The sequence below is a fragment of the Rhinatrema bivittatum genome, chromosome 1 (genome assembly GCF_901001135.1).
Source record: "Rhinatrema bivittatum chromosome 1, aRhiBiv1.1, whole genome shotgun sequence".
NCBI lineage: Eukaryota > Metazoa > Chordata > Amphibia > Gymnophiona > Rhinatrematidae > Rhinatrema > Rhinatrema bivittatum.
The window spans coordinates 46,999,636-47,017,991 of NC_042615.1; the positions used below are offsets into that span (position 1 = coordinate 46,999,636).

General features: G+C 46.0%; 1 protein-coding gene across 1 annotated transcript in view; it reads right to left on the reverse strand.

The window, feature by feature from the left end:
* ZNF827 (zinc finger protein 827) overlaps positions 1–18,356 on the reverse strand; it is a 377,001-nt gene that overhangs the window by 170,420 nt on the left and 188,225 nt on the right. The window contains 1 exon segment of the mRNA XM_029601924.1: positions 5,865–6,037. Within this exon segment, the coding sequence (XP_029457784.1) occupies positions 5,865–6,037 (173 nt within the window).

Genomic DNA, 18,356 nt, shown 5'->3' on the forward strand with positions numbered 1-18,356 from the left:
TGGATGTTTGGCTGCCTTTAAATAGTTATTCTTTTTATTAGTATGGCTTTATTATTGCTGAATAATATTTCTTGATTTGATATTTTATGAGGAATGGTAATGTTTCTCTTTCCGCTGTTGCACTGTATACAGGAGCTGGCTTGTTTCAGATTCCAATTCTGTTTTTGATTGCACATTTCAGTTTATACTTTATGGTCTCTTTATTCTGTATCTGGTGAGGGTCGATCTGTATTATGCATGTGTGACAGAGCTGAGGTATTCTGCTAGCAGGTAATTTCTGTGTAGGGACCTATAGTAGCTTAGCTTGTTCTGGTTTCCAAATTGGTGTTTTAGACCCTGGTGTTGCCTTCTTATAGGCAGGGTTGTCACTGAGTGCTGGCTGATATTGCTGTTTTGGTATTGGAGCTTTACTATATTTTAATTATAATTCAGGTTACCTAGGGCTTTCTGAGAGCCAAGCCTACACCCAACATGTTGCAACAGGCTTAATGCAATATGGGATCCAAATGTCTCTATTTATTTTGCAGGGTTTTCTGGTTGGCAGCACAGCAGTGCATGTAAATATAATGTACATGCTGTAAGTGATACTTTTACCTTATGACTGTACTTTGAATGTCCTTTTTAATGTAAAAAGAATTATAAATGCTGGGGTACAAGGCTGTAAGGTTTACCTATGATGCCTAATACCCTTCCACCAGTCCTGGCTGCGCTGGATCCACATGGGAAAGCAGGATTCTGGAGCTGTACTGCTTTGGGTCCTGTGGCTCTCTCCAGTCTCAGCCAGGGCTTCATTTTTCTTTTTAAGTCCTGGAGGAACAGACATATGTCTGGTCTCCCTGCCCCTCCCCTAGAGTAGGTAGGCACTGCAGAGCCTGAGGAACCATAAAAGCAGCAGATCCTGTAGCACTCAATCAATGGTAATGTGCTAGAATGATGGCAGGGGCATGGAGAAGTGGAGGCAAGCTCCAGTCACAAAAAGAGATGGAGTGAGTCAAGACGAAGTGTCTGTGCAATATTAGGGAGGCTTCTATAGGCTGGTCTTATTTTCTGAAAGGGTTAACTAGCTGTGGAACCAGTGAGTCTCCTGGAATGGGGGTGCCAAGAAGGGTGAAGGTGGGAATGAGAAAAAGAGAGGGCTGCTGCAGGCTGAGGGATGGCTGGCAGCAAGCAAACACTTTTTACATAATGCTGTGGCAGTACTGGACCGGGAGGCACTCACTGTGTGAGCATTTGAGCAGCAGCACAATGACGGAATGTGTGTGTCAGAGAGAGAAAGTAAGTGTGCGTGTGGGTGTCTGTCTCCCTAACCAGAAAGACACCTATACACACTCTTTCTCTATGTCACACCCATACACTGAGAGTGAGAGTGTATGTGTGGGTGTCTTTGTGTCAGAGAGAGACACACACAAAGCCAATGTGTGTGTCGGACACTGGCTGGTACTGTGGTTGTCACATTACTTGGCAACTGGTTCAAGAGCTGAGTGGTTGACAAAACACTTTAATACCAGATCAGGAATCCAAGATGTAATTATGAGAGATGTAACCAGACTTGGGGGCAGATAGCAACCGATTGCATGGATAGAAAAGGGCCCACAGCTCTGTTCGCTCACCCCTGGTCTAGGGTGGGTCCTACTATTTAGTTATTTAAGAAAAATTTGAAATTTACATTGCAGATTTTTTTGGCTCAGTTCTGCCAGGCTCCAGGTCGCATGATGTACCTCTGAAGGGTGAGTTTGGTGTGTTTTTGGAACTGTTGAAACACATCCTGCAGGGAACGTGCACAAGGGAGTCAGACAGATACCACGTAGGCAGGATTTGAAAAAAATCTCCAGGACTGATATTTTCTTGCAATCCGCCCCTGTCTCTCAGCATACTCTAAATTTAATTTGAACCAATTAATTATATATAGCAGCAGAATATCCTTAATCCTCACCATTTTCTCCTGGGTGGAAAACAAATGACATTTCTTCACTTCAAAACAGATGAACGCAGGAGTACTAGGCCACTCCTCTGGATACTTCACAAGAACCCCAAAACCAAGATCAAGAACATGGCAGTGACTTGACTAAGTGCAGAGGAAGTAAGGTCCCAGTCAGCATACACCTCCATGTCCTCATAAAAACATAAGAAGTTGCCATACTGGACAAACCAAGGGTCCATGAAGCCCAGCATCCTGTTTCCAACAGTGGCCAATCCAAGTTACAAATACCTGGTAAGTACCCAAAACATTAAATAGATCCCATACTACTAATGCTGTTAATAAGCAGTGATTATACCCTAAGTCAATTTGATTAATAGCAGTTTATGGACGTCTCCTCCAAGAAATTATGCAAACCTTTTTTAAACCCAGCTACACTAACTGCCCTAACCACATCTTCTGGAAATGAATTCCAGAGCTTAATTGTGTACTTAGTGAAGAAGAATTTTCTCTGATTTGTTTAAATTGTGCTACTTGCTAACTTCATGGAGTACCCCTAGTCTTTGTATTATTTGAAAGAGAAAGTAACCGATTCACATTTACCCATGATAAACAGAAAGCTAAATCAGAATTTAAAACATAATTTTTAACTCGTAAGAAACACTGGGTAGCATCTCCCACTCTCTCCTGTGACTCCAGAGCTCCTTTAAAGGGGTTTGGTTCTCTTTCTTCCACAACTTGAGGGAGCAAACATTACCACACCACCACTTGAAGTCAGGAACTGGATACCAAGATCTCAACTATAAAATTCATTAAGAAACAAGATAGGACCAGAAGGCTCATCTGCATACCATTCCTAAAAGCCCACAGAAGAAGACCCCAGAGGTCACACAGCAAGCCATCCAGACTTTGAACTTCCCAATCTTAGCTTCCGGAGGCCCCGCACCCCTTGCACCAGAAGAGGCCTGGAAGGGTGCACCTAAGGGCATACGAAACTCAAACCTCCCCATCCAGTGGGTGCGCTGAGAGGAGAAGATCACCTGGCTGATGGCTGAAGAGGATCGGTAGGTATTGCTTTGGGAAATCCTAGGACTTAAAGTTTGGAGAGAGGTGAAATCGTTGGGTATATTCTTTAGAGTTTGTGTGTGTCTCAGATTATATAAGCAAGCCAGCAGGAGTTAATTCTAGTATCTGTCTTTCCCTCCCTCCTACCCACCCACGCCTTTGATTTACAGACAAGAGACACTTTCTCATTAAAAATCAATCAGGCTCTTATCTAAATCACAACTATTGCACCAGGCTTTATTGAGAGTCTAATCATCCACTTGAAGGTCAGGTCACTACCAGATTAATAGTGAATACACCAATAAATTTAAAGGATTCTAATTGTACATATTCCTGCTCCCATAGAAACCTAAACTTAACTAGGAAACCAATACAATTAAGATGAAGGCAGCAGTCCAGCAACAAGAGGGGAGCCTTGCAGAGTTTTGCTTCGAGTGTCACATGTCTGACTTTTTATCCATCGGTGAGAGTTGCGTGTGTGCACCCAGTGCAAAGAGCTCCTGGCTCTCAGAGAACGAGTCCGATCTCTGGAGGCTAGAGTGGCAGACCTGGAGGAGCTGAGGCAGACAGAGAGAGACCTTCAGGGACAGAGTAGTCAAGTCCCAACTCCAGTCTTCTCGCACCGAGGACGAGCTTCCCAGGGCTACTGCCCAGGAGGGAAGGGTTAGATCGGCCGTCAGAGTTGGTGATTCGATTATTAGAAATGTAGATAGCAGGGTGGCTGGTGGATGTGAGCACTACCTAGTACCTTACCTGCCTGGTGTGAAAGTGGCGGACCTCATACGTCACCTAGATAGGATTATAGACAGCGCTGGGGAGGAGCCTGCTGTCGTGGTACACGTGGGCACCAATGACATAAGAAAATATGGGGTAGATTTTATAATTTTGCGCGAGCGCGAACAAAAGTACACTGGATTTTATAAGATATGCGTGTAGCCGCGCGCATCTTATAAAATCCGGGGTTGGCGCATGCAAGGGGGTGCACATTTGTGCAACCTGCGCGCGCCGAGCCAGCGCGCCCAGCGCGCGCTGCCTGTTCCCTCCGAGGCCGCTCCGATTTCGGAGCGGCCTCGGAGGGAACTTTCCTTCGCCCTCCCCCCACCTTCCCCTCCCTTCCCCTCCCTAACCCACCCCCCCGGCCCTATCTAAACCCCCCCCTTACCTTTGGCAGATTTACGCCTGCTGAAAGCAGACGTAAATCTGCGCGCGCCAGCGGGCTGCTGGCGCGCCATCACCCGACCCAGGGGCTGGTCCGGAGGCCTCGACCACGCCCCCGGACCGGCACCACGCCCCCAGGCCTGCCCCGAAACACAGCGTCACGCCCCCGAAATGCTGCGTCATTTACGCAACGCCCCCAACACACCCCTTTTACGAAGCCCCAGGATTTACGCGCGTCCCGGGGCTCTGCGCGCGCCGGCGGCCTATGCAAAATAGGTACGCAAGGGCGCTGCGCGTAAATCCGGCCGGATTTACGCGCGCAGGGCATTTAAAATCCGGCCGTATGTGAGGGAGGTTCTGGAAGCCAAATTTAGACTCTTAGGTAGAAAGCTTAAATCCAGAACCAACAGGGTAGCATTCTCTGAAATGCTCCCTGTTCCACGTGCAGGTCCCCAGAGGCAGGAAGAGCTCCGGAGTCTCAATGCGTGGATGAGACGATGGTGCAGGGAAGAGGGATTCAGTTTTGTTAGGAACTGGGGAACCTTTTGAGGAAGGGGGAGTCTCTTCCGAAGGGATAGCCTGGACCTTAACCAGGGTGGAACCAGGCTGCTGGCGCTAACCTTTAAAAAGGAGATAGAGCAGCTTTAAAACTAGAACAAAGGGGAAAGCCAAAGTTTCTCAGCAGCGCATGGTTCGGAGAGAGATATCTTCGAAGGATACTAATGATGCAGGAGAGTTAGGGCATCCCCAATAGAGAGGTTCCAATAAAAGCAAAAGCATTCAGGTGCATGTAAGTAAAGGACCAATTGAGTTAAAAGATTCCAAATTATCCCTAACAACTGAAAAGAGGTTTGTTAATATAAACAAAAACACACTTTGAAATGCCTGGATGCCAATGCCAGAAGTCTAAGAAGTCAGATGGGAGAGTTAGAGTGTAGGGCAGAGAACGATGAGATAGAACCACACTAGGAGGAAGTCGGACAGTAAGGGTTCCATTTTTAGCTGCCAGCCACGTAGAAAAGTAGGCCGGATTATCTTATTAACTTCGCTGGGATATTCATTGGTGTTAAAAATCAGTTTTTATCCTGCTATCTTAGCCAGTTAACCAGCCTTGCCTCAGAAAGCCCCTGTCCTGGCCCGGACTTAACCAGCTAACTTTGCATCAGGCCCAGGAGAGGCGCAGATCAAAGTGACGATCATTACACTGTACCAAGTAACTGCAAAAGCAATGTCACTCCCCAACCCTCCCAAATCCATCATTATTGGAAGCGAAGCTTTCATGAAACTTTTACAAAGACTGGGCAATTAATGGAGCTCCCTTCTCAGCTTAGTAATACCAAAAGACTAGAGTCCTCCTTCATACAATCTAAAATAGACTGAGCGCATTTTACCGCAAGACCTTTAAAAGCATCACAAGGCTAGTGAAACGGGGTCGTCCTACCAGAAACATTCCCTAACCACCTAATCATGCCTAAATTAAACACAATGTTCAGGCGGACCCTATGGCCCACAAAGTCAGGTATAAAGGCAGCTGGTGCTGGTGGGGTGACCCCCCCGTTGGCGCAAACGTGGCACTCAGGGTGAGTCTCTGAGAAGATTTACCGCCTGTCTTTGGCCAGCCAAGTCACCGGAGCCTCCTGAACCTCTGAAATAACAGAAAGAGAAGCGTGTTGATGCCCGTCACATGCTGGCTCCCTTTTGCACGGAGGCACGTGGACCTTACCTTCATGTGTGACTTGAGATTGTCCTTGCGGGCACAGCGGAACGGGCAGAGTGGGCACTGATGACTTTTCAGCCCTGTGTGAATGACCATGTGCCGCTTCCAGTAGCTCTTCCTTTTTATCACCAAGCCACAGATTGGGCACTGGAAAGGTTTCCCTCCTTCTTCTTCTGAGGCTACGAGCAGCAGGAAGGAAAAGAAGAAAAAGGACTTAATAAGGAGACTGCCATGCCATCACATTAAAAGAGCTTTTTCTCCCCAAGCTAGAAGCATTAGTCATGCAAATTAATACACCACACAAACGAAATCCCCTGGGACTGCCTATTTCTCCCTTCATCTATCGTCTTATGCATCTCATCCATTCTCCCACTGTGGAAAATATGTCTTTGTAGTCTCCACCAGTGGGTACTTTGGGTCCTGTTTTCACAAGACGCTGAAGCACACTTCACTGCAGCAAAAAAATGTGAATCTACAGAGCACCCAGCAAAACTGATTTTGCATTGTGTCAGAGAATCTGCTGGGTTTTTGGTGCCCTCTGGTTCTGCAGCATGTCTGCTCAGCATCTACCCGGGCATTTTTCATTCAGGACTCGGACTGTTTGAAACCACGAGACCAAAATTGGGCAGAGGCACAGGTTAAACAGGGGAACGCACACTCTTTGCTCTTTCAGCAGGCAAACTTTATCTAGCAGCTCTGCAAGCAGCTATTTCTTGCTCCTAGTTTTCTGAATGTGAAAGTTTAGTTCAAATCACAGATGAATGCCTGTGATGCAAAATTGTGTACAGCAGCTTTCATTAGCTATGGACAGGTAGCTAAACTAAACTATGCAAGAAAACCAATTTGTACATGCAAGTTCACAAGGAGAAATATAAGCTAGTTTGTTTTTCCAAAATTCTCCAGAGAAAAACTGCATGCACTATTTTGCTAGCAGGCTTATTTAGGTATGTCTCGATAGCAAAATAGTGCATGCTGCAACCGAAACAGCGTGCACAATGGCTGCACCCTTCAGTACATCAGCCTCCAGTCTCAGGGTTTTAAACATAGCCAAAATGCAAAGCTCTTCTTTTGGCCCCATAAAACAGAATTGACACAAGTAGGAATACCACTCTAGTATAATAGAATTTATTAAAACTTTACTATAATTTAAAATAACAGTTCTTCCCCGATCACGTATGTTTATTAAATACTAGCTGTATCCGGCCTCGCGGTGCTGTGGCTCAGTCTGGTTAAATGGAAAAGAAAGAAAAGAGAAAGCGCACGTTTCTACATCAAAAAACTTTTTTCGGTCCATTTTTGAACACAGCACCCTTCTACACTTTTTCTCCCTCACTCCCCCTTCCCCTCGCTCATTCACTTCGGCCACTCATCCTCCTCCCCCTCGGTCATTCACCCCTTCCCTCCCCTCACTCTTACTCACCCTCTGTCTCCCACTGCCTCCCTCCCCTCACTCTCCTTCTCTCAGTCACTCCCCACCCTCTCTCGATCCCATCCCTCAATCTCATCCCCTCCAATCCTACAGTACGTCAGAATAAACAGCGACACTACACAATCTCAGGGCAAAAATAACTTTTTTTTAGAAACATTTTTTCTTTTTTATTTATGCATTTACAAAAATAATTCAAGAATCCACTTGAATGGCAATAGTAAATGTGACATACATTAATAAAAAAAAAATATGAATTACAAATTAAAAAGAAAATATCAAGTCACATAAACTTCTAGTACTCAAGAAGGGGATCCAAATACACAACCCCAGGAAAATTTACAAAAAAACCCAGAAGAAAACACTAGCATAAAAGGGGTAGCTTCTTACAACAAGAGGACTTATCACTGGACAATCTATGCTCCATCTATGCAAGAGGAGATGAACTTAGATTAACCCCACATTTATTACACAAGAAAGTAAATTAAGAAAACATAAGAGACATCACTATCCTTTATCAAACATTTACAGGAAAATTTAAGAAGGAAAAAAGGCCTCAAGGTGAAGAACCTGGGGTTTCAATAACAGAAATTGTCTTCTCCTCTTCTGTGTCTGTCTAGCAAGATCTGGAAAAATCTGTACTTTCACATTTAGAAAGGATTCCATACGATGGCGAAAATCCATCTTAAGAATCCAATCCCTATCAGATCCTAATAAAAAGAAAACAATTAAAGTAGCCGGAGTAACTATATTTCCTTCAGATGTTTCCAAAATTGCAGTAAGATTCAGATTCTTTGAATCTAAGGAGCCTCCCTTAAAGGGAGGCCTATAGTAAATCCTGGATAATACTGGACAAGCTTGCTTAGGAATTTTGAGTATGTCCATTAGCTATCTCTTCCACAAATCCTTAGGTAAAACTAATGCATCCTTAGGAAAGTTTATACAGCGAAGATTCTGTCCTCATAGCTGATTTTCCATGAACTCATTTTGATTTGAGAGTAACACATTTTCTGTACGCAGAGCCTGCTGTAAAGTAGAAGAGCTTTCCAGCTGACTTTTGAAACTTTTGCACAAACCTCTGTTCTCCCCAGACTCTTTTTCCACTTCTTTCAAATGGGAATAAAGAGTATTAACAGTGGACACAAGCGGTAGAAATTGAGCAGGAATATTTAGATTTAACATTTGAATTGCTTCCCATATAGATTCTAGGGTAAACTGCCTAGGTCTTACCAAGCCCAAAGACTGAATCTGTAAGGGCTCAGCCAGGACACTTCTTCGCTGCTGTGGAGCTGCACTTCCGGCAGCCTCCCCTGAAATGCCGAGAGTCTCCAACGGCTGTGAGGCAGATGGAGCAGGAACCTCGGGTTCAGGACGAGGCAACACGAACAGCAGCCACCTCTGGAGATTTAGTAGCTCCTCGGGGTTCCTGCAGCCTTGCCTCGGCAGGATTAACAGGGGACGTCCTCCGCTCTGGGGGACAAAGATGTAATCAGCTCAGGGAGGTGTTCGAGTTCATATTCCTCCCGATCCGCCTCCAGCGAAGTTCCCGCTCGGAGCTCCAGCTCCCCGACGCACATGAGCGAAACGGGGGAAGCCGCTGAAACCTCGCATTTTTGGTCTTAAATAGACTTGACCGATGCACAGGCGGTAAGAAGGTTTCATTGAGCAGCCTTTATTACCTTGTCGCATGTTTTGAAATACGTGTAGAAAAAAGTAATCTTTCAAATACAGTTGATTTGGATGCCATATTTCGATATATGCAACTGGTCTTGGAGACCAGGCTATTTTTGTCTCGCTTTATCCAAAGTCAGGATTCTCATCCAGTCAGGAGTGAGTTTGTATCCTGAGAAGTTTGACTGTATCGGAGCCCCCGAAGGGAGGAGACAGACAGGGAGAGTTGCAGTGAGACAGAGGATGCATGTGTGCGCAGCTGCTGTAGCGGCACACGAGGTCCTGCAACCCAAGAGCCTGAAACAAACCACTGCAATCACACCATTCATGGATTCCTTTGCCCATAAGGCAGATGCCAATGTGAAGTAGGAGCCAGAGTGCCAGTGGCGTAGCCACGGGTGGGCCTGGGTGGGCAGGTGCCCACCCAACTTAGACCCAGGCCCACCCAACTGGCACCGGAACTGCAAGGCTGTCGCGGGATCCCATCCCCGCGACAGCGAACAAGAGAACCCACGCCTCGCGCGCCATCACGGCACACGTGGGGAAGCGCTGCTGCGGCCGTATGGCCAACCGGTCTTCCTGTTCGGGGGGGGGGGGGGGGAGCGGAAGCGCCGCGCGCAGCTTCCGCTTCCTCCCCCCAGTGCAGGAAGATCAGCTGCCTCTCCTGCTGCCACCGGCCTCCTGCTATCTTCGGGCCGATCTTCCTGCTTGGGGGGGGGAGGAAGCGGACGTTGTGCGCTGCGCTTCCGCCCCCCCCCCCCGACAGGAAGTTCGGCGGGCTGTACGGCCCGACGCCCGAAGATAGCAGGAGTCCGGTGGCAGCAGGAGAGGCAGCTGATCTTCCTGCTCTGGGGGAGAAAGCGGAAGCTGTGCACGTGCTTGAATGTGTATGTGTGGATGAGAATGGGAGTGTGTGTGGGTGAAAACTGGAGCCTGGGTGTGTATGTGGGTGAATGGGAGCTCGAATGTGTGTATGTGTGGTTGAGAATGGGAGTCTGGGTTTGTGGGTAGGTGAGAATGGGAGCTTGAATGTGTGTATATATGGGTGAGAATGAGAGCCTGGGTTTGTGTGGGTGGGTGAGAATGGAAGCTTGAATATGTGGATAAGAATGGGTGCTTGAATGTGTGTATGTGTGGGTGAGAATAGGACCTTAAATGTGTATATGTATGGATGAGAATGGGAGCTTGAATATGTGTGGGTGAGACTGGGAGCATGGGTTTGTGGGTGAGAATGGGAGTCTGGGTTTATGTGTGTGGGTGAGAATGGGTGCCTGGATGTGCGTCTGTGTGTGCATAAGAATATAAGCCTGGGGAGGGGTGAGAAAGTGAGAACTTGTATGTGTGTCTGCAGAGAATGTGAGCTTGTGGGGGAGGGGGAAGAGCATATGAGAGTGACAGCTTGAGTGTGTGAGAGGGAGTCTGTGAGAGAAAGCGTGTATGTGTGTGTGTGTGTGTGTGGAAGGGAAGAAGACAGTAATAGAAGAAAGACACTGAAAAGGAATTAGGAAATGAGCTGTAAGGGAAAAAATGGGAAAAAGAGACCAGGACCAACTGATTAGAAAAATACAAAGATCAGACAACAAAGGTAAAAATATATATCTATATTTTGAGATGTTAGCAATTTAAATATAAGCAACACAACCGCTCTCTCAAAATTTATGGACAGGTAGGAGCCGTGTATAAAATCGTAATAATAAGAAGGCTAAAGTACCACAAATCACCGTGAATTATGTTTGTATCATTAAGTAAACCTCATACTTAGGCGTAGATGTGAATGCTATGCTGCATAATTTGGCATTATTTATCAGTAAAAAAACAACTAGTAGACCTGCATGCCTACAGCCCACCCATGTTAACCTTGTGCCCACCCAAAAAATCAATTCTGGCTACGCCACTGCAGAGTGCTCAGCAGCAGGTTGAATGGCTTGTTCCCCTGAAGGAAACAAAGATTGAACTGACTGCACCTGAATAGTCTTTTTTGAACCAAGAGTTTCCAGAGTTCATTTCTCCAAGGACTGGAAAACTGTGAGCTGTGGATTTCTCCACAGAAGCCTGTGCATTAGTTGTCCTAAACAATGGGAAGGCCAATATTCAGCGCTACTTAGTAATGACTTATCTGGCTAAGTAGATATCCAAATATCCAAGGGGCATGCAATGGGTGTAGCTACTTAGCTAGATAAGTGCCAATATTCGGCAGTCAAAAAAGCAAACAGAATGATAGGAATTATTAGGAAGGGAATGGTGAATAAAACGGAAAATGTCATAATGCCTCTGTATCGCTCCATGGTGAGACCGCACCTGGAATACTGTGTACAATTCTGGTCGCCGCATCTCAGAAAAGATAATGGTTGTGAAGGAGAAGGTACAGAGAAGGGCAACCAAAATGATAAAGGGGATGGAACAGCTCCCCTATGAGGAAAGACTAAAGAGGTTAGGACTGTTCAGCTTGGAGGAGAGTCGGCTGAGGGGCGATATGATAAGAGATATTTAAAATCATGAGAGGTCTAGAACGGGTAAATGTGAATCAGTTATTTACTCTTTCAGATAACAGAAGGACTAGGGGGCATTCCATGAAGTTAGCATGTAGCACATTTAAAACTAATCGGAGAAAGTTCTTTTTCACTCAATGAACAATTTATTGCCAGGGGATGTGGTTAATGCAATTAGTGTAACTGGGTTTAAAAAAGGTTTGGATAAGTTCTTGGAGGAGAAGTTCATTACCTGCTATTAATCAAGTTGACTTAGGGAATAGCCACTGCTATTACTAGCATCGGTAGCATGGGATAGACTTAGTTTTTGGGTTCTTGCCAGGTACTTATAGCCTGGATTGGCCACTGTTGGAAACAGGATGCTGGGCTTGATGGACCCTTGGTCTGACCCAGTATGACATGTTCTTATGTTTTTAGTTAAATTAAATCAGATAAGTTAGACTTTGTCTATAAGGCAGATGCCAGTGTGAAGTAGGACTTGTCTAACTTATCCAGATATAGCTTATCCAGATATAACTTATCGGACTAAGTAGCAGTGAATTCAGGGATATTCAGCAGCATAGCTGTGCTAACTTACAGAGCTGGATAACACTGAATATTTATAGATATCAACTTTTACATCAGATAAATTAGAATTGCTAGTTTCTAAAGATAGGAAACAAAAAGTGCACCAACTAGAGATCTCTCACTATTTTTACTTGAACTACAGCTATAATATTTTTGGGACATTATTTAATACATTTCTAGTTACATTAATACAAAGACTTTTGAGTTTATAAACACAACCCTTAACTTTGTTGCTTTAGTATTCATTTCCCTGGATACATGTGAAGTATATTTCTGCATTTCTGAAAAATATTCATTCAGTAAAGTTGTGTTGAATTATATTCTTTTCGAGTTTACTGTAACGTGCGGTTGAAGATTTCCTGTCTGTAACGTGCTGTGAGCGCACAATTTGGACGCGTAAGGCGATCCAGCGATACAGTCTCCAGTTTCACGCGTCCTTAGCGCTTCTTAAAACAGACGCATAACCCTTTCCGCACCCAGCATGTATATGATATGTAAATGAATGAATTAGCTGTATAATGAAGGAATTAGCTATTCCCCTCCGATACTGTGACGCGCGCTCAGATTATCTCCTTTGTAACCCGCTATTTTGCCGCGTCCTTAACCTGTTAGTTTACCGCCTACCCTCTACTTGGTGTTAGTGTGGTGTTCGAAAATTAAAACGGGAATAAAGTGTAAAAAATGGGGGTAAAACCAAAGGGAGTAAAGTGTAAAAAACCATGGACGACCTCCATATTAACATTGCAGCGTAAGTTGTTTATATATATGTATAAATACCTGTCACTTTCCTGTCACTTTCCGAATCCCCCAGGCGTGCGGTCATCCAGGCGGCGGCGGGAGCCGGCGGGCGGGTGGGTGCGCGTTGGATCCAGGCGGCGGCGGGAGCCGGCGGGCGTGCATTCATCCAGGCAGAGGGAGCCGGTGGCGAAAGCGGCCTCCGGCAGCCCCCTATACAGTAAAATGTGTTGCGCGGGCCTAATGCTTGCCTAATGCTTCGCAGGCGCGGCATGCATTTGAAAGCAATTTGAAGAGAGTATCGAGCGGTAGGTGAAGAGAACTGTGCGTGCGGGGAACGAGGGTGCGCCTGGCACTGCCGCACTCTTTCTAACGCGGCATAACTGTATCGACCTGTGTGTGAGGAGGGGAAGAGAGAAACCTGGGTCTGTGAATTCAGCAAGCACGCTTATTACTAGGTGCTGAAAAATTGTTTTGTGTGTAAACTGGAACAGATAGATAGTCTTGAAACTTTTTCCCTAAAGACCTCTACCTTAAACCAATCCTGTTAGAAGTATTTCTGTTCACCCCGCCAGACCCTCTCTAACCCCCTTAACTCCCAACCCCACCCTCATCTGCTGCTAAAATGCTGAAGCTCCGCACCATTCTGACTGCACATTGCGTGAATCAGTGCAGAGTTCTGCCTTACGATGAAAAGGTGGCAAGAGGTAAGGATCACTCCTCCTGCCCGAGAGACAGAAGTTAGCGGGGTGGGAGGGGGGGAAGTGGGAGAGGGAGTTGTTCCAGGTTAAATGATTAACTTTGGGCCAGTTAGCACAGGGGATTCTTTAAGCCCAATTATAGACAAAGACTGGGTGCACCTATTGGGCGTTATTCATTGAAACATGGTCCGTTAAAAGGAAAAGAGATCATATTACTGAAACACTAGCCGAATTGCACTGGTTACCCATAGAACAAAGAATCTACCTTATAAATGGGCCATGACCGACGGCCCGCAAATGCGCAGTAGAGCGCAGCTCTACTGCGCATGTGCGGGCAAGGACGTCGGTCTTAGCCAGCGTAGAAAAAAAAACAACATGGCGGCGTCGGGCGGCGATGTCGGGTGGCAGCGACGGGTGGCAGCGGCGATGGCGGCCAGTAGCGAGGGAGGGAGGAGAGAGAGAGAGAGAGGGAGGGACTGAGTGAGGGGGAGGGACTGAGTGAGAGAGAGGGAGGGATGGGGAGGGACTGAGTGAGGGGGAGGGAGGGACAGAGAGGGAGGGACTGAGGGACTGGGAGGGAGGGGGTGGGGAAGAGTGAGGGGAGAGGGAGAGGTGAGAGACAGGGATGTGAGTAAGTGGAAGGGTAAGAAGTTGTGGAGCAGAGAAAAGGAGTGGAGGAGGGCTGAGGGAGAGGGGATGGGATTGAGACAGGGTGGGAGTGACTGAGGGAAGGGGAGGGAGGTGAAAGTGAGGGGAAGGAGGCAGTGGGAGACAGAGAGTGAGTAAGACTGAGGGGTGGGAAGGGGGTGAGTGACTGAGGGGAAGGGGGAATGAGGGAGGAAAAGTGTAGGAGGGTGCTGTTTTCGAAAATGGACCGAAAACAAAAATATAATGTAGCCCGTTGTGACGGGCTTAACGGCTTGTACAATATAAAGCACTATGCACTATACATAAACTAATTCACGAGGAAAAAGCAGAATGCATTAACACAGCACTACGTTTACACGTGCCACACAGAAACCTGAGATCGGCAAATAAAGCACTCCTGACTGTTCCATCTGTTAAGACAGCACGACTTACACAGGTCAGAGAATGAGCATTGTCTTTGGCGGGACCCAGCCTGTGGAATGCATGTCTCTTGAGATAAGATTACAGAGACATCTTAAAATATTTAAAGGTATTTTAAAAGCATGGCTTTTTAAACAGGCGTTTTACAAAGAGAACGGAGAAGGTAAATAAAGGCAAGCATCATAAACTCAGTACAGAGCACTTAGTTTACTCTGTGCTTAATTATTATTCTTAGCCAACATCTTACTGCTAACTTAATATAGAATATGAATTGCAAGAGGTAAACTCTATCACATGTAGTAAAGAGGACAAATCAAACAAACTCATCATATCTACTTTATAAATGGGCTCAGACCGACGGCCCGCAAATGCGCAGTAGAGAGCAGCTCTACCGCGCATGCGTGGGCGAGCACGTCGGTCAGAGCAGAGCGTGCCTGAAAAAAAAATGGCACTGGGAGGAGCAGGAGCGGCGGCGACGAGGAGCAGGAGCGGCAGGAGCAGTAGTGGCAGCGGCGCGTGCGAGGGAGGGAGGGACACTCCCCTCCCCCCCTGGAGATTTTCCGTCTGCCGGTTGTGGATGAGCTGAAAGGGGAGGGGATTGAGAGAGTGAGGTGAGGGGAGGGGGGGAGGGAGGAGAGAGTGAGGGGAGGAGAGAGTGAGCTGAGGGGAGGGGGGAAGGTGAGAGGGAGGGAGACTAGGAGGGGGGGAAGGTGAGAGGGAGGGAAGGTGAGAGGGAGGGAGACTAGAGGGGGGAGGTGAGAGGGAGGGAGTGGGAAGGAAATGGACTGAATTTTTTTTTTTTAAATGTAGCCCGTTGTTACGGGCTTAACGGCTAGTAATTATATATTTGAATACACTTTGTTACCGAACCATTTTGGCACTTTTTATAACGTTTTACCTGGTTTTAAATACTTTATTTTACTATATGTGCCTTCCTGTAAACTGTTGTGATGGTAAATAACTTAACGACGGTATATAAGAACATAAGAACATGCCATACTGGGTCAGACGAAGGGTCCATCAAGCCCAGCATCCTGTTTCCAACAGTGGCCAATCCAGGCCATAAGAACCTGGAAGTACCCAAAAACTAAGTCTCTCCCATGTTACCATTGCTAGTAATAGCAGTGGCTATTCTCTAAGTGAATTTAATTAATAGCAGGTAATGGACTTCTCCAAGAACTTATCCAATCCTTTTTTAAACACCGCTATACTAACTGCACTAACCGCCTAGCTATGGAGATAGGAGACTCCAACAAAGCCTTGAGAATTAAACCTAGCGGCTCCAATTCTACATGTTAGGTCAGATGAAGAACGTAGCCATGTTGTATTAATTTTCAGTGCCAGCCAGCTGTTTAGGAGGATATCCCTCAGTCCAGGGGCAGCTGATCTGAATTCAGGCAGCCATGCCAGAACCCCTGGATGCACGATTTCTCTTCGCCCCTTGCCAGCATCCCGGACGTGCAAGCCCACCCACCCCCAACCTGCAACCTCCCTCTCTCCTCAGCACCCCTGATGTGCAAAGCAACCCTCCGCCCGGACCCACAATGCCCTCCCTTCCACCTGGCAAAGCTGATGTATCAGTGAACTCACTGCTTTCTCTCTCTCACCCCCAAAACCTGATCTTAGAGGCCAAACTCTTTCTCCTTAAACCAGGAATGATTTCCCACTCTACATACCCCACCCAATCTCCCAAAGTTCATCTGCTACCCTTCCACTAGCCAAGGTCCAAATGCTGCCAGTAAGAGGGGTTGCATTAGTTGGTGGCAGATGGGCTGGGGAAGGAGGATCAAGGTAGGAAATCATCACTGTTCCTGGGAGATAAGATTACGGTATTTGTCACTAATATCGAGTTTGAAGGGTGGGGATCACAAGTTGTATTGGGTTCATTTGCACCTCAGGAGGTGCTGGATGAAGGGGTGGATTAACGGTTCAGAAGGGGTTCACGGACATATCGACTGCTTGATGGGAGAGAGGGAGATTTCAGTCCAGGGCAGAGCTGGTTTGCCCATCAAGGAGAGAGGGAGGGAGATTATGGGTTGGAAGGAGGACGGAGGGTGCTGTGCAGGAGGGGCACGGAAATCACAGTTGTAGGCCGTTCATTGATCAAGCAGTCAGGCAGGGTGTTTCATTGTTGGAGAGGAGCTAATGGAATGATCAGGGTTTTGGGCTGGGAGAAGAGGTTAACTGCAAGTCATGGGGTTTTATTTCAGTTTTCAGCCACCAACCAGCTGGTTAGGTGGTGGCTGAAAATTCAGCTAAATTAGCTGGGGATGTCTATCCAAGAATGTCATGGTTCTACTGCTCATGTCTGAATTACTGCTCCTTCAACACAACTAATAGGGCACATCAGCGGTATTCAAGTTGCCACAGAGATGCTCTGCTGTAAATGGATACATTTGTCACCATTTTGAGTTAGAACGCTTTTTCGAGATTGAGACATTAACCCAAGCTTCCTGCCAGCATTAAGCTTACAATGGATTGTGTGACAGCTAACTCGAGAAGATCAATTTCCCACTACGGAATTCTTCTCCCTATGGACTCCCTGAAGATATGACATGTTTTATGGTGTTAGCGTGTGCATTACTGGTTTTTTTTTTATGTCTTTCCAGTTGTGGTTTTCTACAATTTCTATTTTTTTAACGTAAAATAATCTGAAGCAAAACATGTGCTGATCCACCCAGTTATTCATTGTGGCGAAGGAGAAAAACATCATGACGATATTGCTGATAGAGGTGACAGAACCCAGAAACTACTCTGTGAAGCATACGGAGAAAGCAAAGATTCTTAAGTACCAATATATGCAATCAGAGACCAAGAAAATGTGGCAGAGAGATACAGGAATAGTCCCAATTATAGTGGGCACCACCACCCTAAAGAATTTCCAAGCACACATTGATATGTTGCCTACACAGATTACACCCTATGGACTCCAGAAAGAGGCCCAATGCAAGTCCTAAGAAGGACATTAGCAGTAAATGCCAGAGACAGAGATCGCGCCCAGCATATCCTGGTTTATGAATGAAGTTCGTTCCTGTCAAGGTATGAGCAAAACAAACCCATCTGGAGACACTGCCTCTGAGAGAAACCATTTATTCTTTTTTTTTTTTTTGATCTTGTGATGTACAAGAGTTAATCCTTCCGCTTCCTTAAAATAAGAGCAAGTTTAACTCACCTTTTCTGTTTTGGGGTGTTTTTTTTAACTTTATTTTTGTAATGCGTATCTTCTGTTTGTTCGGTGTTCTTAAGTCTGAGCGTTACAGCTGCAAAGAGGATGTGTAATGCGTCATTACTTCATGGATCATTTGTTTTAGTTTGCCAATGATTTTGTGATCAAATGTGATTTATTCTTACTGATTCAGTGACTAATTTATGTTTTATTTTGTAATCCACTTGGGACACGTTCATAATTTTAGCAGACTTTTAAATAAATAAAGAAAGAAATGCATCCAGCAGTCACTTACAACCTCCTCACCCCCCCAAAACAGATGAAAAGTCAAACATTTATAAGCTCCGACCACACCAATGGAAAAACGGTAGCACCCTACGCACAAACCTTAGTGATGTTTGATAAATGGAGAAAGGGGCCCTACCCTCTGCATCCTGTTGAGCCGTGAGAAAACCGGTGCTGCCCTGGCAGGGTGCTTTGGTCAGAAGTGGGAAGCTAGTGGCTTCCAGGCCCTTGAGGATTAGGCTTCACATTCAGTTCAGTAGCAAAAGCCCTTCACATAGCAGAGTGCTGTTCCAATGAAATAAAAAGTTGGTTGATGAAAAAGATGCAAAAAGCAGTTGCAATGACAGAATAAAAAAATTACTTCTTCCAGAATTAGTGTCAGATCAGAAT